This window comes from Paraphaeosphaeria sporulosa, assembly GCF_001642045.1.
Source record: "Paraphaeosphaeria sporulosa strain AP3s5-JAC2a unplaced genomic scaffold CC84scaffold_1, whole genome shotgun sequence".
Taxonomy (NCBI): Eukaryota; Fungi; Ascomycota; class Dothideomycetes; order Pleosporales; family Didymosphaeriaceae; genus Paraphaeosphaeria; species Paraphaeosphaeria sporulosa.
Window position 1 is genome coordinate 3,647,040 of NW_017253360.1, and position 20,855 is coordinate 3,667,894.

General features: G+C 54.3%; 9 protein-coding genes across 9 annotated transcripts; 6 read left to right on the forward strand and 3 right to left on the reverse strand.

Moving 5' to 3' along the window:
• Window positions 1-81: 81 nt before the first annotated feature.
• Window positions 82-2,716, reverse strand: CC84DRAFT_1159789 (P-loop containing nucleoside triphosphate hydrolase protein). The gene is made up of 2 exons (XM_018177330.1): window positions 2,555-2,716; window positions 82-2,473 (listed from the first exon to the last, which is right to left on the reverse strand). Exons 1-2 carry the CDS (start codon window positions 2,679-2,681, stop codon window positions 324-326), a joined length of 2,277 nt encoding a protein of 758 aa, XP_018042853.1. The 5' UTR covers window positions 2,682-2,716; the 3' UTR covers window positions 82-323.
• Window positions 2,717-3,041: 325 nt separating this feature from the next.
• Window positions 3,042-6,130, forward strand: CC84DRAFT_1159790 (Skb1 methyltransferase). Its single transcript, XM_018177331.1, has 4 exons — window positions 3,042-3,315; window positions 3,462-4,041; window positions 4,295-5,811; window positions 5,864-6,130. Exons 1-4 carry the CDS (start codon window positions 3,196-3,198, stop codon window positions 6,038-6,040), a joined length of 2,394 nt encoding a protein of 797 aa, XP_018042854.1. The 5' UTR covers window positions 3,042-3,195; the 3' UTR covers window positions 6,041-6,130.
• A 1,909-nt stretch (window positions 6,131-8,039) lies between these two features.
• On the forward strand, window positions 8,040-9,512 carry CC84DRAFT_1077736 (FAD-binding domain-containing protein; the record flags this gene model as incomplete). Its single annotated transcript, XM_018173769.1, has 2 exons — window positions 8,040-8,976; window positions 9,028-9,512. The coding sequence occupies 2 exons, from the start codon at window positions 8,040-8,042 to the stop codon at window positions 9,510-9,512; spliced, it is 1,422 nt and encodes a 473-aa protein (XP_018042855.1).
• A 1,767-nt stretch (window positions 9,513-11,279) lies between these two features.
• Window positions 11,280-12,049, forward strand: CC84DRAFT_1171206 (uncharacterized protein; the record flags this gene model as incomplete). Its single annotated transcript, XM_018179899.1, has 3 exons — window positions 11,280-11,501; window positions 11,736-11,824; window positions 11,881-12,049. The coding sequence occupies 3 exons, from the start codon at window positions 11,280-11,282 to the stop codon at window positions 12,047-12,049; spliced, it is 480 nt and encodes a 159-aa protein (XP_018042856.1).
• A 1,366-nt stretch (window positions 12,050-13,415) lies between these two features.
• On the reverse strand, window positions 13,416-14,171 carry CC84DRAFT_1135195 (POZ domain-containing protein). The gene is made up of 3 exons (XM_018176052.1): window positions 14,023-14,171; window positions 13,748-13,930; window positions 13,416-13,696 (listed from the first exon to the last, which is right to left on the reverse strand). The coding sequence occupies exons 1-3, from the start codon at window positions 14,147-14,149 to the stop codon at window positions 13,692-13,694; spliced, it is 315 nt and encodes a 104-aa protein (XP_018042857.1). The 5' UTR covers window positions 14,150-14,171; the 3' UTR covers window positions 13,416-13,691.
• Window positions 14,172-14,308: 137 nt separating this feature from the next.
• On the forward strand, window positions 14,309-15,771 carry CC84DRAFT_1159793 (NAD(P)-binding protein). The gene is made up of 2 exons (XM_018177332.1): window positions 14,309-15,074; window positions 15,178-15,771. The coding sequence occupies exons 1-2, from the start codon at window positions 14,468-14,470 to the stop codon at window positions 15,324-15,326; spliced, it is 756 nt and encodes a 251-aa protein (XP_018042858.1). The 5' UTR covers window positions 14,309-14,467; the 3' UTR covers window positions 15,327-15,771.
• Window positions 15,742-17,979, reverse strand: CC84DRAFT_1183130 (ubiquitin-activating enzyme E1 3; the record flags this gene model as incomplete). The annotated part of the gene is made up of 5 exons (XM_018180669.1): window positions 15,742-16,625; window positions 16,670-17,318; window positions 17,371-17,607; window positions 17,663-17,833; window positions 17,911-17,979. The coding sequence occupies 5 exons, from the start codon at window positions 17,977-17,979 to the stop codon at window positions 15,742-15,744; spliced, it is 2,010 nt and encodes a 669-aa protein (XP_018042859.1).
• Window positions 17,980-18,393: 414 nt separating this feature from the next.
• CC84DRAFT_124261 (uncharacterized protein) lies at window positions 18,394-20,459 on the forward strand. Its single transcript, XM_018184088.1, has 3 exons — window positions 18,394-19,699; window positions 19,749-19,871; window positions 19,924-20,459. The coding sequence occupies exons 1-3, from the start codon at window positions 18,499-18,501 to the stop codon at window positions 20,094-20,096; spliced, it is 1,497 nt and encodes a 498-aa protein (XP_018042860.1). The 5' UTR covers window positions 18,394-18,498; the 3' UTR covers window positions 20,097-20,459.
• Window positions 20,289-20,841, forward strand: CC84DRAFT_124247 (uncharacterized protein). The gene has a single exon (XM_018184085.1). It carries the CDS (start codon window positions 20,480-20,482, stop codon window positions 20,759-20,761), a length of 282 nt encoding a protein of 93 aa, XP_018042861.1. The 5' UTR covers window positions 20,289-20,479; the 3' UTR covers window positions 20,762-20,841.
• The last annotated feature ends 14 nt before the right edge of the window (window positions 20,842-20,855 follow it).

Genomic DNA, 20,855 nt, shown 5'->3' on the forward strand with positions numbered 1-20,855 from the left:
ATCGATGGAAGAAGTTTACGAAAGAGAACACTTGCATTTTTTAGGTCAAACAAGAAAAATATACTTTGTACAGGGAGTAGCAGCACCTCCACCTCGGTAGCAATTGCATTAATGCTATCCAGTCATGATGCACATAAGTCTATCCACTTTCACCCAATGCACATCCAAAGCCACTTCGCATCTTCCAGTTTGCGCAGCCAAGCCGTGCGTGCCGCGAGCTGGGTATCTCGGCGCCATAACACCGCACCGAGGGTGTTCATACCTTCGGGGTGGCGTGGTACAGCGCTCCTAATTGTGTAGATTACAGGAGTGTTTCCAACTGCTCACCGCTTGCCCTTCTCTTGCTCCTTCCGCTGGATCTTCGTGGCGACCCGCTGCAAAGCCGTCTTGATCTCGCCCTTCTTGAAGGCCGCGATATCATAGTAGTTCGGTGCGATGTCTAGCAGCCACTCGGGCTTCACCGACGTGACAGTGCGAATGTAATTCTTCGTAGTAAGCACAAACTCGTTGTACACCACCCACTCGCTGTCCTGGCCAAGCACGGTGCTGGGATGGAGCAGGACATTCTGCTCGTCCTTGACCGTCATGTACGCCTTGCCGTTGCCGTCGCGCTTGGCGACTTGCATGAAGAAACCAGCAACAAGCGCTCTCCGGATGTTCTCGTAGTACTTTTTGTTCTCGAAGGGCGTCGACATCAACTCGAGCTCCTCCCGCTCCATTATACGCTTCAGCTGGAGGCGAACGTTATCTGCCTGCTGCAAGGCACGGTACGACAGGAAGTGGTCATGGCACCACTGCTTGGGGTTGGCCTGCGCCTCTTCGCTCTTGAAGGCATGGTACACGTTCAGCATTGTCAGATGGTCGCCGTCTGGATGCGCGAACAAGTCCTTCATCTCGTCTGCTCGCTTTCGGTTGCTAGCTGGGCGAACGAAGATTTGCGGAACAGAGAGCAGTGCGGTGAGGGATAAAATCTCGTTCGAGCAATAGAACTCGGGCGAGACGATCAGCATGACTGCCAATGCAGGATCGAGCGGGAATTGCGAAGCGAGGGATCCCAGAGTGGTCAGCTCGCCTTCGTCGTCCAAACACGCCAAGTAGTTCAACTCCTCGAGAGCGCGCATAAGTGTCTCTGGCGCAGGTGGGTCCATGAGATCGAAATGAACAAGATCTTCAACACCCAACTTCTTCAACTCCAAGACAGTGCTCGCCAAGTTCGACCTCAGAACTTCGGGGTAAGTCTGCTCGATCAGCTCCTTCTTGAAGGCTGACTCTGTGTACAGCCTGAAGCACTTTCCTGGCCTAGTACGACCCGCACGACCAGCGCGCTGCTGTGCGGATGCTTTCGAAATAGGTGATACAAGCAATGACTCAACACGAATACGCGGGTTGTACACCTTCTGTTTACTGAAGCCAGGGTCGACGACGTACACAATGCCGTCAATGGTAAGCGACGTCTCAGCAATGTTGGTTGAGACAATGCACTTGCGCCCCGGGCGTCCACCGGGCCTGATGGGCGGAGGTGCGGGGCTGAAAATCTTCTGTTGTTGTGCGGGTGGCAGCGTACCGTATAACGGGTATACTACAAGCGGTCCAGCAGCATCTTCTCGGACCAAATCCTGCGCTTCCAAAGTGATCTTTCGGCAAGCATCCTCGATCTCCTCTTCTCCAGTAAGGAACAGCAGAATATCACCCTCGTCCTCAGTCGCGTGGATCTGCAGGACTGTCCGCAAAGCAGCCTCGACGTAATCCCGCTCGGGCGCAGGCGTGTAGAAGATCTCGACCGGGTGGGTACGACCGGGGACAGCAAGCAGTGGCGCATTGTGGAAATATTTCTGGAACTTGGTCGCGTCAAGCGTGGCACTCATGATGATCAACTTCAGATCCTTTCGCCGCAGAACCACCTCTTTCAGCAGACCCATCAGGATATCCGTCGCAAGGGTGCGCTCGTGGGCCTCGTCGAGAATGATAGTGCTATACCGCGTCAGGTTATTGTCGTGCATCGCCTCGCGCAGCAACATTCCGTCGGTCATGTATTTCAGCATGGTGTTGGGCCCGGTCTTGTCCTCGAAACGAATGCTATAACCGACTTCCTCTCCAAGCTCCACGTCCATCTCCTCGGCGACACGTTGGGCGACCGACATGGCGGCGACACGACGAGGTTGGGTACAGGCGACCATCTGGGCGCTCTTGTGAGGCATATCATCGAAGAGCACGAACTGGGGAATCTGCGTCGTCTTTCCGGAACCAGTCTCACCGACGAAGACAAGGATTTGATTTTCCTGATACAGCTTCAAGAACTCGTCTCGCTGCTTGTGGACAGGCAAATCCCTCCGCTTCTTCAAGATGCCCATATATCTGTTCGACAGCGACTTTCCCGTGAAGGGATTGAGCGGGCCATCTTCGGCGGCGGAGGCTTGCTTCGAGGTCGTTGCGTGGCGCTTGAAATCGTAAAGTCCGTCCGCGGTGTTAGCCTCTGCGCAAGTGTCAGTCGCGAAGGTCTCATAATGTAGCCTATCCACCGCAGTGTAGACTGGAGCAACGAGGCAAGGCTTACTGTCGTCGTTCCAATGTGCCAGGTACGGGTTGTTGGCAGCGTCGAGCTTGCCGTTTCCGTTCTCCATCTTTGGGCGCTTAGCGCTGCTGGTGGTGTCTTCGGTCGTGTACTCGCGCTTGGTCGCCATTTTGCTGGTGTGGCGGGGCGTCGCGGTGGTGATGATGTCCTACAACTTTTCTTTGCGCCCGGCGAAAATGTAGGACCGCCGCGTCACGTGATGCTGCTAGCTCGGCTCAAATATTTCGAGCTGCAGGTTTTCAAGAGTTGGTATCTGAAGCGCTCGCCAGCGGGAGCTTGGTTACCCTTTCATGAATGGACTTATGCTATGAAAGCTCTATACATGGCAACTTTTTGATCTTCAATGTGTGCTATGTCAGTTGGACCGGTGCAAGGCGCCAGGGTTCCACAGCTCCAATGTTTTCCTGCAGGGACCGACTAAGCAGGACGGTTCGCCGAGGCGACGCGACGCAGCACACCGACGTTGGCGCGAGGGAAGACAAATTTCTACCAGGCACCATGACCATGTAGCAATAGACTGATTTTGCGATTTTCGTCGCTACCTTAACTTCCCCACCGCCCTGACAATTTAGGCGTGATCCCACGACGCGACACGGCCATCCCACCTCCGCCCCGCCCCCACCATGGCCGACTCTACCTACAGCGCCGAAGAGGCGCGCCCCGTCTTCTACATTGGAGAGCATGAGACAAAGCGACCGCTGCCTGTTACGGCAGAGCTTGTGCACCATGCACAGGACCTCGGTGTAAGCCGTCCCCTTCTAGCGTCTATGCATTCTCGCCGTGCCAGAAATTTCGTGGGCACCCTCGAGCTATCGCATTTTCGCGACATAAATTCAGAGTCGCATAGGAAGACGATTATACCAGTAGCGAGAGCGCTCACACATGACAGTATGACATGCTTACGACTCCGATTACGAATGACAACTTCCATTCGCGCGTGTTGAGCCTGTTGCGCTCATACACTCATGCCACCGAGGGCTCGGCCCAGGCGCAACCGCTACCGTTGATACCCGCGCTGGAAGACGTTGATACCCCGTTGGTGCCAGACCATCTTATATCGCAGCTGGTCGCATTCACAAGCTCTTGGATAGACCTTGGCTCATCCGACCCTGTCATTGCGCACCTTTCACGACAGGTATTCCACTTGGAAATTCAATATGCTGCATTCTGCGGAGTCGTCAACGTCGTGGTGCCTGGGCCACGGGCGGCGAACGGGACCGATGGCATAGCCCAGTATGCGCGAGCGATTAAGGAGGCTCTCTCCACAGGAGCCTACGTCCAGCTGCATGTCATGATGCCTGTGGATTTCTCCAAGGCTTCTGAAGAGGGTGATCTGGGTGATCTGGCACGCTTTGTCCGGCCAGAATTTGCTCAGTCGCCTGGTCAGCAGGCACCAACTCTTTTCGCCGCCTGGGACGCGTGGAACACGATTCGAACCATCTGTAAATATGACAGCAGGCTATCAGTCGGTAAGAAATCATCAAAGCTTTTGACGCCCGCTTCGGTTGTTGGGCCCTGCCACAAATACCACATTGTAGTGTGTTTTCCAGGATGTGTAGTACTGGATTGGGCGGCGCGTCGGTCAGCTTCCCATGTTGACCATCCTTCGCACGACCTTTAGGTGTATGATACATCTTGGAGCGACATACCATCAGTGCGTTTGTGGCAGCATCCAGCTCCAGCGAAAACGATTATTGCGATCCATAGCTAACCAGTGTCCAGCACTTGACGTCCCAAAACGACTTCCATCGCTCTCACTGCAGTCAAGATGGTACTCTGAGCCAGTTCGTATGCTGATTCTCTCAGCCAAGTCCTTCATACCAAACGAGAAGGGCAGCTGGGTACTTCATAAAACGCTGCAGTTGTTCATCATGCGCTGCATGCGTCTCAAGACGACTCCATGGGTTCTTCTTGCGGATATTGGTCCGATCCCAGGCGTAGAAGATCCAGATGCTGTGTTCGAGTATAACGGAGGGTATCTTTCTCCTTCCGCAGCTGCCGATGCTCCTAGTCCCGGCTTGTCTGTGACTGCGGCACCAACTCCAGCCGAGGCGGCACAAATACCACAGAGACCTGCAAAGAAGAGCAGCAGTGACCCTACGCCGTATCTGAGCTACTTACGGTACATGCAGCGCAACCAACCTACTGCTACTCAGATCGAGCGCTTTGGTGACAATTTTCAAGACTACCTCCAGAGCCCTCTCCAGCCGCTTTCGGACAACCTTGAATCGATCACATATGAGGTCTTCGAGAAAGATCCCATCAAGTACGCGTGGTACGAGGAAGCCATTGCTAGGGCACTGGAGGACTGGCGTGGTCAAGAAAAATCGACCAGCTCCGAGGATGGTGCGGTTGTAATAGCTGTCGTAGGATCCGGTCGTGGTCCGCTGGTCACCCGAGCCTTGAGCGCGAGCGCACGCACTGGGGTCCCGGTCCGTGTCTACGCGATCGAGAAGAACCCCAACGCTTATGTTGTACTTCTGGGTCACAACAAGAACCTCTGGGGCGGCCAGGTCACTGTCGTGAAGACCGATATGCGCGCATGGAAAGGCCCGGTGAAGGCCGATGGCACCGCCGGCAATGTTGACATCTTAGTGAGTGAGCTACTCGGCAGCTTTGCGGATAACGAGCTTTCACCCGAGTGCCTCGACGGTGTGCAACACGTGCTCAACCCTAAACACGGCATATCGATCCCGTCTAGCTACACAGCGCACATGACGCCCATTGCTACGCCTAAGCTCTACGCGGACGTGCTCTCGCGCTCCCACGGCGACTCAAGCGTTTTCGGGATCCCATGGGTCGTCATGTTTTCCCAATTCGATTTTCTGTCCATCCAGCCGAATCAGTCTCAAATCGCTGCCCAGCTCTCAGACGGCAGGAAGATGCGGGACTTTGATTTGAACCCGCCGCTCGAACCGCTCATTCACACCGCATGGGAGTTCACACACCCACAGCCTCCCACGGTTCTTGCCCAGTCATCCCTACGCCGCGGAGGCTCAGCCGTCGGCGGCGGAGGCGGCTTCCTTGGCGGTGACGGCGCGAACGAGCACAACTACCGACACTGCAAGGTCACGTACCCGATCCAAGAGCAGGGTGTGTGCCACGGACTCGCTGGGTACTTCGAGACGGTGCTGTACAGCGGGTCACAGGGCCCAGTCGAGCTGAGCACAAACCCGGTCACCATGGAGGCGAAGAGCAAGGATATGATCTCGTGGTTCCCCATCTTCTTTCCATTAAGGGTATGTTCAAGTGTGACCCAGAGAATATGATTGAGACTAATTTCATTTGCAGACCCCGGTCCATCTCCCATCAAACTCGGAGCTCGAAGTCAGCATGTGGAGGCAGACGGACGACCGCAAGGTGTGGTACGAGTGGCTTGTGGAGGCGTTTGCGACGGTCGGTGGTCAGCGGATTCGCTTGGGAGTTTCGGACCTGCACTCCAGTAAGAGCCATGGGTGCTTGATGTAGACGTGGCGTACTGCTCGTGCACTTCCTCTACTGGCATCTGCAGAGAGACTGTGGTCCTGCCATAGCATAACGATACCATTGATTCGTGTCATGATTGTCATTGCGAGTAGCTATTGTATCCGACAACCTCCCGTCCCACTCCAACCTCTTATCTGCTCTCAGTTCCCAAGCTAAAGATCCACGCACATCGCATTTCCATCGTCACGTTACCATGTTCCCCCTTCCCTTTGCCAAGCTCCTCCCCACCCATTACCACCCCTTGTCACCTCGCCCTTCGTCTTCTTTTCCTCGTCCCTGCATCGACTAACCCCCCGCAACCGCGGCCATGCTTCCCCCTACCGCTCCTAGCGCGCCTGCTTTCTTCTTCTTCTTGTCCTTCTTCATCTTGGCGTACTGCTCAGCGGCGTAGGCGTCGTAAGCGGAGTTACCGGCGCCGAAATGCTGGGCTGGTGCGGGCGCAGCCTGGTAGGCGGGTGTGGGTTTGGAGGAGTGGCAGCCCATTATGATGAAAGTTTCCCAAAGATAGGCCTGCTGGGATGTGTGAAGTGGTCCTTGTGTTGACTGCGATGACGCTGGATGCTGTTCAGGGTCAGGTCGGGCGAAAAGCGTGCGATGGTAGTGTGATTGTTGTAGTGACGGTCGTTATTAGAAGTAAATCATGAATTTGGGATACGACTGTATTGCGGTGGTCTGGATGGAGAAGAAGAAGAGTGTGTTGCATAGTTCAAATAAGCTTTGAGGATTGGGGGGGATCTCAAAAAGAAGGTCATAAAATGAACCGTCCCGCTAGCATATCGCTCCTGTGTGTACAGTCAGAGATGGAATGCAGCAGCTTGAGTGGAACTAAAAATCCTACGATGCACGGCTCGGGTTGTAGCAACTACCGAATGCTAAGTTGTTGGCATGCCCTTCTTTTGGTATGAAGAGACACTGGTAATAATATTTTCTTGGACATAAATACGATCCTCAATCTTGAAACCATCCAGCTATACCGCTCGGTCAAACCACTGTATACACTCCATACTATGGTCCTTAGTCGACATGGTGAATACTCAAGGCTAGAGGCCCATAGCCAGCCAGTGAATATGTGTCGGCCGATAGCCTTACCCAGCGAACGGGATTGCCTAAACAGGATTTGTGGAGCAAGAAAGTAGGGTACGGATGACATCATACCCTCCCGAAATGCGCTGAATCTGCATGTACAGCACACGCACGTGCCACTGCGGAGACGAACCTTGATACATCCTTACCGCTGTCAATCTCCTCTGCGCAGCTCCTTTCCTTTCTCCGGAAGGTTGCAATGCGCTCGCGACCGTAATTCCTACGACGCCGCATGCGCCACAGAGACCCCTCTTGGTGCAAGGGTGCAAGCAGGCATGCAATCTGGATTAAACCGCAAGCGCCGCCGTGTAACCACTCAACGGCCATGCACATGGCTTGGCAGCATGCTGCACGCAAGGTTTCGTGCCCGTTGGCAAGGGCTAGCCTACGACCTTCCCCAGTTTTTGCCTCTGGGTTAGGTGGAATGTTTCAGACGCCAGGGCCATGGCGAGGGGCTTTCTTGCGATTGGTAGGGCGATTCCGGCGGGTGCTTGGCGGGCGAGTGTGCAGGTGGCGGTCACTGGTAATGGGAGTGTAAAAATGAACGATATGTCGTTGGCCTTTTGGGTGTCATCGGGCGTGTTCGTTGCTCGCTTCTTGTGTTCATTTCTAAGGTGTCGGCGAGCATACCATTACCGCGCATTGGAAGAGCACTGGCATCTTGGAAGCTGCGCCTACAAGACTTGGAAGGACCGACCGAGTGACGCGACTACACGTACTACTCAAACGACTTGGTTTGCGGGTACTTGGGTGATCTTCTGACGCCTTCCCAAACGCCATCGATATCAAGAATTTGTGCTGGAACAGCGGCTCTCCCCAACACCATACCACGTTACGTTGCCTGCTCATCTCATCCTTTTCAACCACCGCAAAAACTCGGGATCGAAGGGAAACTACAATGGGCAATAAACCAAGTGCCATCGAGAGCTGCTTGATTTCTGCAGTGGGCGGTGACAAGGGACTCATCGCAGGGCAGTCCACCATCGGATATCAGTTATCACACGTCAAGCCGTACAATCTCGACATTCCCGTGAAACCCTCAGCAGTTACATACCCGAAGACGTCAGAGCAAGTCGCCGCCATCGTCAAATGCGCAGTGGACAATAGCCTGAAGGTCCAACCTCGTAGTGGTGGACACAGTTACGCCAATTATGGAATCGGTGGCGAAGATGGATCGATCGTGGTGGACCTCAAGAACTTCCAGCAATTCAGCATGGACAAAACGACATGGCAAGCAACCATCGGAGGCGGAACGCTTCTTGGTGATGTAACCAAACGCCTGCACGACAACGGCAATCGAGCTATAGCCCACGGAACTTGTCCACAAGTCGGCATCGGAGGACACGCTACCATCGGAGGCCTGGGACCCAGTTCGCGCATGTGGGGATCATCGCTGGACCACGTGCAAGAAGTTGAAGTAGTTCTTGCCAACTCTTCCGTTATTCGCGCATCGGAAGACCAGAACGCCGATGTGTTCTGGGCGCTGAAAGGCGCGGGAGCGGGATTCGGCATCATCACGGAGTTCAAAGTGAGAACGCAGGCCGAGCCTGATCAGACGACGCTCTACAGCTATGGCATCCAGGCCGGTAGCGCACAGGACAAGGCGACTGCGTTCAAAAAATGGCAGGAGCTCATATCGGATCCGGACCTTTCGCGTAAGTTCGCCTCGCAGTTCATCATGACTGAGCTTGGTGTGGTGGTCACCGGCACGTTCTTTGGTCCCCAGTCCGAATTCGACAGCCTCAACATTTCCAGCCGACTTCCCGATGCTGACGAAAGCGTCGTTGTGCTCGACGACTGGCTCGGTGTTGTCGGTCACTGGGCCGAGGATCTAGGTAAGTCATTTCCCCTCCCTGGCGTGCATCACACGTACTGACCTCCCCCAGCGCTCGAGCTCGCCGGAGGTATCCAATCCAATTTCTATGCCAAATCGCTCGCCTACACCAAAGATGATCTCATCCCGGACGCCGCGGTCGACGACCTCTTCAAGTACATTGACTCCACCGACAAAGGCACCCTCGCGTGGTTTCTCATTTGGGACCTCGAAGGCGGCGCCATCAACGACGTTGCGCCCGACGCTACCGCCTACGGCCACCGCAATGCGCTGTTTTACCACCAGGCATACGCCGTCAACCTATTCGGCCGCGTTGACGACACCATCCGGGACTTTCTCACAGGTCTGAACAAAGTTGTCACGGATGCGCTGGGCCATGACCTTGGAGCCTACGCCGGGTATGTTGATCGTGCGCTGGGGGATGATGGACCAAGCAAGTATTGGGGTGATAATCTGGAGCGCCTGCAGCAAATCAAAGCGGTCGTGGATCCCGAGGATGTGTTCCATAATCCGCAGAGTGTGCGTCCGAAGGCTTAGGAGGTCGGTCGGGGTGCGACGCTTCGGGTAGGGTGGGTGACCAAGTGGTTCGAGTTGGGGTGGATGGTAATACTGCTGGGCGGATATACCCTTTTCTAGTTTTATTCATGTTTTGCAAGCGTTGGTGCGTTCGTGGGCGGTAGCCAGTAGCTTACCGGTGGCACGGAAGAGTCAATAGTCCTAATTTCTGACTAGACCCCAGAGCGGTTCCCAATGATCCCGCATCTCTTCGAGACGCACGACTGGACGTTTGAAGAAGATCTTTAAGCGATTGAATTGACTAAAATGGTGCTCGGTATGGCGATGGAAAACCATGTTTGATCGCTAGGCCTAGCTAGTAACGCTATGGTGACTTATGATCAAGAGCTGCATCATGCGTCATTCCGCACATCACTTTAGACAAACGAAAAGGAGGCCGCTCCATGACTTGGCCATCAATAGTTTCTCACTCCAATGATCCTAATAGCCCGTGCAATCTTGCTGTATCTGCGAGCGGCAAACGAATCACACTTGAACTGTTCCACGTCGCACTCACCCTTTTCTCCTTCCTGCCAACTACAACACCAATCTTCTGTCAGTCCTCGAAACACGTCCGCGAGCACATAACTCTCTTAGGATACTCAAGGTGCTGCCAAGGTTCCAACACCCAGCTGCAATGAGATCCTGTGCGAATCTCCTTTGTCTCCTCGCGTTCTCGACCCTGGGTTTTGCGTTACAGAACAAGCCGTCGCCCTCGAAGCATGTCTCATCCTGCGGCTACACCAGAATGTGGCCTCAAGACGACGCACCTGATTGCAAGCACAATCTCAGCTCCCCCTGCCTTGTCGACAACAACACCTGCGGCCGGATCCCCGCCAACTTGACTTTCATTACTATTTCCGATGAATGTTCATGTGGCTTCTACAACATGTCAGTTACGCCTTGGCATGTGCATTTATGAGAGTTAAATGGCTAACTGATTTCAGTGCCAATTGCTCTGATTTCACTGCACAGTCCTTTGACGGTGTCGCTGTCACGGATGCGATTCTCTATGGCACTATGCGATATTACAGATGTCACCGAATTGATCAGGAGAGTGGAAGTGGGCAGATGCTGGAGGTTGGGTTGGGCTCTTTCCTCGTCGGAATCGTGCTTGCGGTGGTCCTTTCAGGGCTTTGATAGTATGGGTTCACACTGGAGATTCGACCATCAAGTCATGTACGGTAATACGAAGAGCGGGAATGAGCCGGTCTGGCCAACGTGAACCACAAGAAGATTTGGAATTGACGACTTGCTTTTTGGCTCTTGTTGGATAGAATGACACAATTCTTGTTTCTTACAGAGTATCAGTGGTGAGAGTCCAATGAATGCTATTCGAACACTACAGTCTGTCATTCAAAGATATTCCCGGCATGTTGGTGAAAACATTAGACTTTTCTTTTTCTTCCTCTGTGGGCTTCTGGTGCATCTTGACACGGAATGTCATCTTCGACAGACTTCAATCCACAGCATTTGTCACTTGGCAAATAGACGGAAATTGGGGGACAGCTTCTGCTTGCTAGGAGAATGAGCCAAGTTTCCCGCTTCCCGCGTGTCACAAACTTACATGCACAAATCATCTCACCCGATTCTCTGATTATTGCCAGCTGCCACTCGGCGAAAATATAAGGCGCTACCCGCACACTTGAGTCATCCACCTCTCCTCCACCCTTCTCTTCTAACTTCCCTTTCCCATCTTCCCAAGATTGTCAACTTCCTTTGTCGTTCAACACAAGTATCTCTTCCACAATGAAGGTCCTCGGCACAGTCCTCGCTTCCTTCGCCGAGCTTGCGGCTCTTGCAACCGCGCGTCTTGCGGTCAGCTATCACTTCTCTGGAGCCCCTTCAGTGCCCTCTCATACGCCTCTCATCATCTTTTCAACCCATATTGACACGGCTGTCGAGTGTGCAGCTCAAGATACTCGTCCTGCACTGGTATCGATCCCCTGCACCCACCCACCACTGTGTCCGGTATGCCGACTGCGACCCGAAGGCGATCCCCGACGACTTGCGATCCATTTGCGTCGCCTATATCTACCACTAGGCACGCCTCGAGCCCCACTACCCCGGTCCGGCACAACTACAGCATGAGCACGTCTTCCAATGGCTTAATGATCAGCGCCCACTTCCACTCCAGTTGTCGAAATCTGCGGTTTTTCAAAGCCAGATCTTAATACCCCTGAGGCTTACATAACGGAGATCAAGGTTCCGCTGGGTGTGTGTCAGAGAGCGGGCGTTCCGAAATCTGCCAACTTCGTTGACATCGTAGGAGCGCTCTGGTGCGAATTCTACAAGTGAGTAGTTTTGCCGGAACCAGTGGCGACAATGTTTGATTGACTGTTCCATGCAGTTTTCACGACGGATCCAAGCAGGCTGATCCCGAGAGAATGTATGGGCCATTCCTGGACTACAATATTTCCAAATACCAAGGTCAAGGCTACCGGTGTGACTACTTCTATGTGGGGGATGAGCGTGTAAGAGGCGATGTGAAGACTTCTCTCACGGCACACGGACGGTGAAACAGTTTCGATGGTGTTACATGGCGCAGCACCCACGTCAAGGCGGATTCAACAGGTAGTCAGCCATAAGATGTTCCATGCAGTGATACGGCGAGCTCCTCGGAGGTTCACGACACCACAACATCTTATTCCCGTCAGTAAATTCCATGAGGCGAAGTAAAGTCAATAATTAACCGAAATGCCTGCATTTCCCAGTTCGTGAGGTCGTGCTACGCCGCGACAAAGACCCCACGTGCCACGCCGCAAGAGCAACAGCCTCGCGTCGCGTCCCCGGCGTTCACCTCGTTTCCAGCCAGGGGGAAAAACGATCGACGGAATGGTCTGAGGTGAAGCTGCGCTCCGTTTGCACGCACGAAGCGCCATGACCTTCGCCTCGCCGCGATTTCCCCGTTGCCCTTGCCGCCGTTTGTATAAAACCGCTCTCGCCTCGAGACCACCCACATTACCACGCACTCTCTTTCTCTCTCTTTCTCTCTCAGCTGAGTCCGTCTTTTCGAATCATCCAACTCCAATCACCACATCATCATCACCATGCGCCTCTTCGCGATCCTCTCCGCGAGCTTCTCCAGCCTCGCGCTCGCGAGCGCCGCCGCCGTCCCCACGGCCAAAGCCAACACTGCCGGGCACTTGACCTACGGCGACGTTCAGCTCGACCTCAAAACGAACGGCTGCCAGGCAGTGCCGCAAAACAAGGACGACGGGCTGCCCAAGCCGAGCACACTGTTCACGAAGCTCCAGGTCAATGGCGGATACGCCTGCCAGCTCTACCGGTAAGTACATTTACCCTCTCCTCACAGCATGGCCGTTGGGTAATTCGCGGACATGGAGGGGTAGCACAATGTGCAGGTTGCTGATACGGTGGATTGCAGCCAAACCAACTGCGTCGACTCCTTCTGGAAGGTGGACGGTCCCCATCAGCAGGCGGAGTATGTCGACGGGTGGCTGTTTAGCGCCAAGTGCGTCACTGTTGCCCCCAAGAAGATCTAAGACCGCGACCTGCCCTCCTGCAACGCGGCTGATGATGGCGGAAACCAGGCGGGCAACTCGTGGGGCAGCATGCACCATATAGCTTTCTAATGGCTTTCGGCTTTTCCGGCATGCTGGGTTTGCGGACAGAGCGTGGGGTTCGGGTGAGAAACCTGGAGACAGGAATTGTAGACAGCACACAGGGACAGCTTCTGCTACCTGAACATCTTGAAAGTTTAATACCATGTCCATGGAACGGCAGAATGTGAACTTACAAGACAATGACCAGGATCGATCGACGGACCTACAGCATCGTCCAGATGGCAATGTCGGGCGCACGACCAACTGTCAAAGAGATTCACGCGTGTTGGCAAGCAAGGCACAATGAAAATCGTAATTCGTGACCTGTATCGAAGCGTCCTCGTCTATAAGTGCACACATGACGTTCGATCTTACATCTCGCATCTCCATGAGCTCAAAGTCCTCGCCGTGGCTTCCAAACCTTCGCTTTTCGGTTGGGTGACCCGCGGTATCTCCAGTTCACATCAGAGGCATCTCTGGTTCGTCCAGCATCTCAACGTGGAGATTGGCCATGCGCGCTGTCGCAGCCTACACCTCTCAACGCGGCGCGTCCTCTATTCTTCCCTATATATCTGTTCGGACTTCCACACACCGTTCATACTGTCTCCTAGTCAGCCACACATCCTTTCACCCCTGCATTTCCGTACTCACCGTCCAAATAATCTGCCGCAATCAACAACTCCAGACACAGCTCCGGTGGAATCTCCAAATCTGGCACATCCTTGCTCTCTGCGTGCTTCTGGTTGTAGTACAGGTACTCGCAGACCTTTTCGAGGACGACGCCGTTGATGGTGGGCAGTTCCATACGGTTCTCCGATACCTCGCGGAAGCCGGCTGTTTTCCCAGTCTATATCAGCTACTTGTTTCGGAAATAACGAGGGAAGAGAAGGGAAGATGGCTGGGGAGAGAGAGGAAGGGAGAATTACAGGACTGGTCAAAAGCTTTCTTGATGGTGCCCGCGATGCAGGCGGCGTCGCGCAGGATTTTGAATTCGTAGCCATCGTTGGAAACGAGCGTTACGTAGGCGGAAGTGGGCTTGGGGTCGGCTGACATGGTGGGTGGGTGATGGGCGGTGGAATGGGAGGCAAGTAGGATCTGCGGGGAAGATGAGGCGAAGGACGCGCGATGGGTAGGCACGCAATCACGTGGGTTCGCGTAGAGTGTGTGACGTAAGCTACCGACGACGAAACTCCATGCACATCTACCCACGGCTTCGCGCAACTTTCTCGAGCAATTGTCAGAGAGGGCGATCCTCGATACTAGCTCAAAACAATTGCTACAACTACGATGCACCAATAACTGCGACAGTCCCGACCTCACCACTCCATTTCGACCGCAGTGCACCTCCCAACCCACACCTCAACCACCCTAATGCGCCCCCCGCACGTCCTCATAACCGGCGGCTCCCGAGGCATCGGCCTCTCGATCGCACACCTCTTCGCCCACAACGCCTACCGGTGCACCATTGTTTCGCGCTCAGAAGCACCCCTCCGCGCCGCCGTTGCATCACTCCCCGCGCCCTCATCTGCAAAACACGCGTACATAACTGGCGACATCGCATCCCCTACCTTCTGGAGCAGCGCGGGAATCGGATCTTCCCTGCCAGCCAAAGATGAAGCGAGTAAGCTGGATGTCCTGGTGAACTGCGCGGGCGTCACGCAAGGCTCCTTGTTCGCCGCCACACCTCCCGAGCAGATTCAGCACATCGTCGACACAAATCTCACGGGAGTGATGGTGGGGACGCGATTTCTACTACGGGGGCGGTACTTTGGGAAAGGAAGGGAGGAGGGCAGCAATAAGTGCATTATCAATGTCGCGAGTCTGCTCGCGACGCACGGAGGGCACGGGGCGGTCGCGTATGCAGCCAGTAAGGCCGGGGTGTTGGGCTTTACGCGGGCGCTTGCTAGTGAATTAGGGAGGCAAGGGATACGGGTGAACGCGGTGGTGCCGGGGTATGTGGAGACGGATATGACTGGAGGTGAGTTTCGGCATCGCATCGATTTGTTTGAAGCAGTGGATTGTGTGAGGGCGCTGGGCGCCTTTTGATGTGATGAATGGAGCGCTAACTAATATACATTCAGACCTGGACCACGCGGCGCTGTCCTCCCGCATCCCGCTCGGGCGGCTGGGTAAGCCCGAAGAAATTGCCTCCGCAGCGCTGTTCCTGGCGCAAAACGAGTACGCGCATAACTGTGTGATCAATCTCGATGGCGGCCTGTCGGCCGTATGAGACGGCTCCGCGCCGCAACGATGTCTGCGCCGTTTCGTTTGCCAAGGTACACAGATCAAAAAGGTGGTGATCAAGCGATCCAAAACCAGCCCCGCTCCAATGTGTATCCAATGGTCCTTCAGAACGCCACAGAACGATGCCATTGCGGGTCATGCATTGGCGATGGAATGGGGGAAATCCAGCAGGGTAGCGGAAGGACTAGTAAGGCGATGTACGTGAGACCGCTTCAAATGCTGGTCAGGTTGACGATAGTGGGTGGGGAAAGGATGTGAGCACTCGTAGGTGCATGATAGGCGCACATAAGGTGGGATCAAGCTCCGCAGCGGCTGGTATAGAGATGTCGGGAGAGATCCCAGGTAGCATAACACGAGATGCAGCTGCGATGTCGAACACCCTTCTAGAAGAATGGGCAACCTCAGTCGTCGTCAAGAACAATAATCCCATCATTCGCGTCATCGACGATGACGAAGTCATCATCAGGCTTTGCGGCGACTTTGCCCTTCTTCTTGACCAGCTCTTCCTCGAAACCAGCCTCGTCGGCCGTACGCTTGATACCGTTAGTAGCGCCGTTGGTCGCACCGTTAGTGAGACCGTTGGTAACGATTGGTCGCCAGTCACCGTTGGTCTCAGCGGGCGGCGTTGCAGCCTTGGGTTTGAGAGGTATCTCGGGCTTCTGGGTGAGGTCGATTGGTCTCGCTTCTGATTCCATCGGCTGCTCAGAGATGTGTAGCACCAGATTGACCCTCGCACCCTCCTCGGCGTCATCAATGACTGTGATGGAGGCGTCATTGTTGAGGCCCAACTCGGCGAAGGTCTTGTTAAGGTTGGCATCTTCCTCAGGGTCGTAAAGCAAGCCAGCTTCGCTGTTGATGCTGAACTCCTCGCCGTAGCCGAGCTGCAAGCGGAGAAGGTTCTCGACAAGGTCGTTCAAGGTAGCCCGGCTAGCATCTACAACAATGGTAGATTGCGCGACGCTACAAACAGGACATGACGCGTTAGGGGAGCTAAGACCCTCGGTCGTCAACCGGCGCTCAGTACCGTTCGGGGCAAGGAATACCATCTTTGCCTTAGATAGCTTCTGGGAGAATGCCTCGTCTGGTTTGACCTCGACTTGCTCCGCTTTCGCGTCGGCTTTGGAAGACTCCTTGCTCGATCCAGTGAGCTGCGCGTCGTTAAGTTTCGCGCTCAACTCGTCCTTAGCGATCACTGCGCGCATGACCTTGAAAGCCTGCAGGACACAGATAGAAGCCGTCATTGCATTTGTGGTTGCAATCGCCGGAATGATGTTGCCAGCCATTTCTACACCAGTCAGTAGGGTCCACAAAGACAATGAACGTACTTACGCTTGATGTCAAACTTCGACCTCCCCTCTATGCCGAAGATGATGGACCTTAGATTCGCGCTGGCAGCAACAAAGTCCAAAGTATCCTCATCGTCCTTGTCGAAGCTAAGAATCGGCGGCGAGTTGCCTGTATCACCGCTCGCCTTGCTTTCTTCCATGCGATCGCTCAGTCGCCGCAGACTGTGCAAGAATACTGCAAAGTTTTCTGTGACTGTCCACGCCGTTTGATCCTTGCTTGCGATGTTCTTCTCGACGCTAGGAAGTGCCTTTAGGAGGTCCTCGAAATCTAGGGCAGTGGGCGCCTTCCGCGTTTTCCACATGTCTTCCATGCTTCGTAACCGCTCAATGTCTTCCTTAAAAACCTTGTCGAATACTAGCTTTGGGAACTCTTCCGATCCCATTGTCCCGCGGATGCGCTTCAATGCTTGCGACTCGTTGCGCAGGTTCTCAATCTCTTTCCGGTTCTCCGAGTCCTCGCTATGGTCTAGCTCCGGCGCATCGTCCTCCGAGGTGCCGAATATCTCGGTGAAGAGGTATGATTTGGCCCACACAATGCAGTGAATCGGCTGCGACGGGGTGCTTCGGATGGTGCACACGGGAAAAGATTTGGGTGCCTCTTTCGGCGTGCAGTCGTAGCATTGAGTCTTGCCCTGTCCACTTGATTAGCCACTTGCGCGAGTCCGTTTCTCACAGCAGGCGCACCTTCTGGATGACCTGCACCTGGCCGTTGAAGCCGGTCGTTCCACTCTCGATCAGTGGCACATCGGCTGCCAAGCACATCTTATTGACATGGCGGCGCGCCTCCAGATTGTCCAGCGCATTGAACACAATGTCAAATTTGCTAAACCACGCAACGTTGAACCTGGGATCCTTGATGTTGTCGTGGTACGCCTCGATCTTGACGTTGGGGTTGAATCTGCCCGCCGACTCCTTCGCGACCTGTGGGACCGTCAGCGGCGCTGTAGTTTCACCTCGCATGCCGGGCACTGCATACCAGAGCTTTGGACTTCTTAATGTGCTCATTGCGGAAGAGGAACTGGCGATTGAGATTGCTAAGGTCAATCGTGTCGAGGTCGACGATGTGGATCTCGCCGAAGCCGGTCAGGACGAGGTTCTTGAGCAGCTCGCAGCCAATGCCGCCGGCGCCCACCATCAGCACGCGCGCCTATAGTTGCGTCAGTATATCGCGCGCATAGCGGGAGCTCGTTTCTCCCAGAACAGCCTGAAGAGCACCCGACGCACCTGCTTGATGCGCGCATGCAGATTGGAGCCGAGGCTCTTGCCCGCGTGTTTGTCGCGTCCAGTCGCCATTTTTGTAGGTTGCCTGGGCGTGCGGCGGTCCGGAGAAGGGGAGGAAGACGTCCACGACGGCGAGAGAGCGCCTCGGGTTGGACGTCAGTGGGCACGGACAACAGCGGTCCAATTGGGAAAAGTGAGAACGCTGATGCAGCCGCATTTCTTGGCGCGCTCGCCGCGGATCAGCCCTACAAGGGTTAGCGGTGAATGAGGATCCACGCTCGAAACTGCCCGCATTCTTCTCTTACCCCCGCGTTTTTCTCTCCTTCACTTGCTTTTCGAAAATAGCAAGACAGTCCTGCCTGGAATAACTTGCACTGCATCGAAAGCTGTGGTCACATGCCAGGCGCTTTCCAACAAACACAGCACGTAGCCAAAAGTTTTAGTACTGCCTTGCTCCTCGTGGGTCAACACAGTGCACTCAAGCTTCAACTCAAACATCTTAGTAGGACCCAAAGTAAGAGCTAGACTTGGCAAATTTTGTTGGCTATACCTAGATCCACCACCAAGCTCAACAACAGTCAGGCAGCAGCAATGTCAGACGACGATGTCGATCATGAGCTCCTGGCATTGATGAGGCAGAAGTTCGGCCTTGGAAGGGCAAATCCCAACGCTCCTCCCGACACCAAGGTCCTCGAACATGCTCAGTTCATCTGCGACAACAGCATCGACGTCGCCATCAGCATGGCACATACCAAGTTGGCTGCAATTGCAGTGTCTGAAGAAATGCAAAAGCGGGAATACAGCACGAAATCATGGTCTGAGCATGAACTCCATCCAAAAGCAAAGGATGAGGCCACTGTAAATTTCATATTCACCATGGACCTGCTGAACTTCAGTTTCTGGAGTTTGAGGGGCGAAGAGGAACGGTTCACTGTCGACTATAAGGGCAGGAAGTGGACCGGGTACTGGAGTCTTGTGGCTGCTTTGCAGAGGGCTCTCGATGAGGGAATACCAATCACGAGCCCAGAATTTTGGTTTGATGGTGAGAAGGACGAACAAGAAGTGAGACGCAACGCCGGCACGGCATCAGGAGTAACAAAGTCCGCCCCATGGAAAGACCCTGAGGCTCCTCGTCTCCCCAATGAGGCATTCAATACAGGCGTGTATCCCGACCCTCCAGCTCCTCGATTACCAAACGAATCATTTGATACTGGCGTATATCCAGACCCTGAATCACCACAGCAACCCGCTGCAAGCGAAGCCAACGTCACGGCCAATTCCCACGATGGCAGCATAGAAGTTGCAGATGAGAGAATACTCGAAGACCAGCACGACGACGACTCAGATATATGGTCCGATGCCCTAGAAGCGCAAAGTGAGGAAGCTGCGGGTCCAGGACAAAGCCCCCAGCTTAACGAGGAGGAGTTGGCGGCCCCACAACGAGTTCGCTGCACAGAAGACGTTCTACGTCACGTGTTCCGCTCCTCTACCAACGAAGAAATCCCCATGTTCAACCTACGCGTCCACTGCCTGCGCGAAGCCGGTCGTGTCCTACACGACCACTTCGACGGCAGCGTCGTCACACTCATCCAAGATGCCAAAGGTTCTGCAGCGGGTCTGGTCAACTTACTGGCTGACCGCTTCTCTTGCTTCAAGGACGAGTCTAACTATGAGCGGAAGAAGGTGCGGTTCTTGAAGCGGGCGCAGATTTTCGTCGCGGATCTGTGGGCCGCATTTGAGGGGGAGGGGTACGGCGAGTTCAACGACATTGACAAAATCACGATGTTTGCGGGTATGCTCTCGGGAATCTTGGCATTGGTGAATCACAGCTGACAGGTCAGACTACCGTGTGCCGCAAATACTGCACTCGCTGGGCCTCATCTCTTATTGTCCGCCGTTGGAGGGTCGCATCCGTCGTGGTGAGATTATCGAATCCGGACATTCGTGGGAAGTGCAAATACGAGGTGGGCAATTCCATTTATGTTACTCTGACAAAAGCTTATTTAGTGTTCCCAGGTTGCAGTATATGGGCGATTGAGCTGCTCCGGCGGGAGATCCTCAAGATACAACCTAATGCAAAGGTCAATGCCATCCTGCTAGACTTCTTTCTATACGACTTGGCGAAAGAGAAGGAGAAAGCTGGCGAAGAAACCTTACCGCACCATAGGACGCGGAGTATATGGTACTAGATTTCTGATTACCAGGTTGGCTGCGACCAGACGGCGGAAAGGCTGCCCTGCTATGCGCACTGCTTCGCAACATTGCACCAAACACCGCCGTCCGCTCTGCTCTTGCCGAAAGTTTGCGGCTATAAAGTTGGCATCACATGGAGCCATCCGTTACTAATAAGGGCCTGTTCGGTTCCAGTGTGATCGGGAGGTGTGATCGTACGGATGGGGTATAGTTAATTAACGCGCGTCAGCAGAGTTTAGGGTGCGCTAAGTAGGGATCCGGACGCCGTCTGACGTAGGTCGATCAAGCAACTGTTCGGTGTGATCGGATCCGTAGCTCCTTTTGGATTTAGGTAGTAAAGCTACAGTAATCAGAAATTCGATTGTTGTTATCTACACCAATGGATTCCCAGTTCAACTTTATTGAGTGGTCACAGAGCCCATCTCGAACGCCTGGCGGCCGACGACGATCGTTCATATGGACTCCAGAGATGGTGGAGACTCTCCTCCAAGCCCTAGTCGAGCAGGTAGAGAGCGGCCAGCGAGCGGATTCAGGATACAAGGTGGCTGCGTGGGAGATGGCAACGAAGGAGGTTAACCTGTGTATGGTCCCAATGAGATATCCCCGATCACACTCGAACCGAACAGGCCCTAATTGCTTCGATCCGACTATTCCTGTATGATCAAATCACCATGACCTCCGATATCGCAGACCCTGATTTGAAACTCCCACGAAGCTGTGAAATGCGAAGAGCATTGCTCGGCTCAAGATGATGA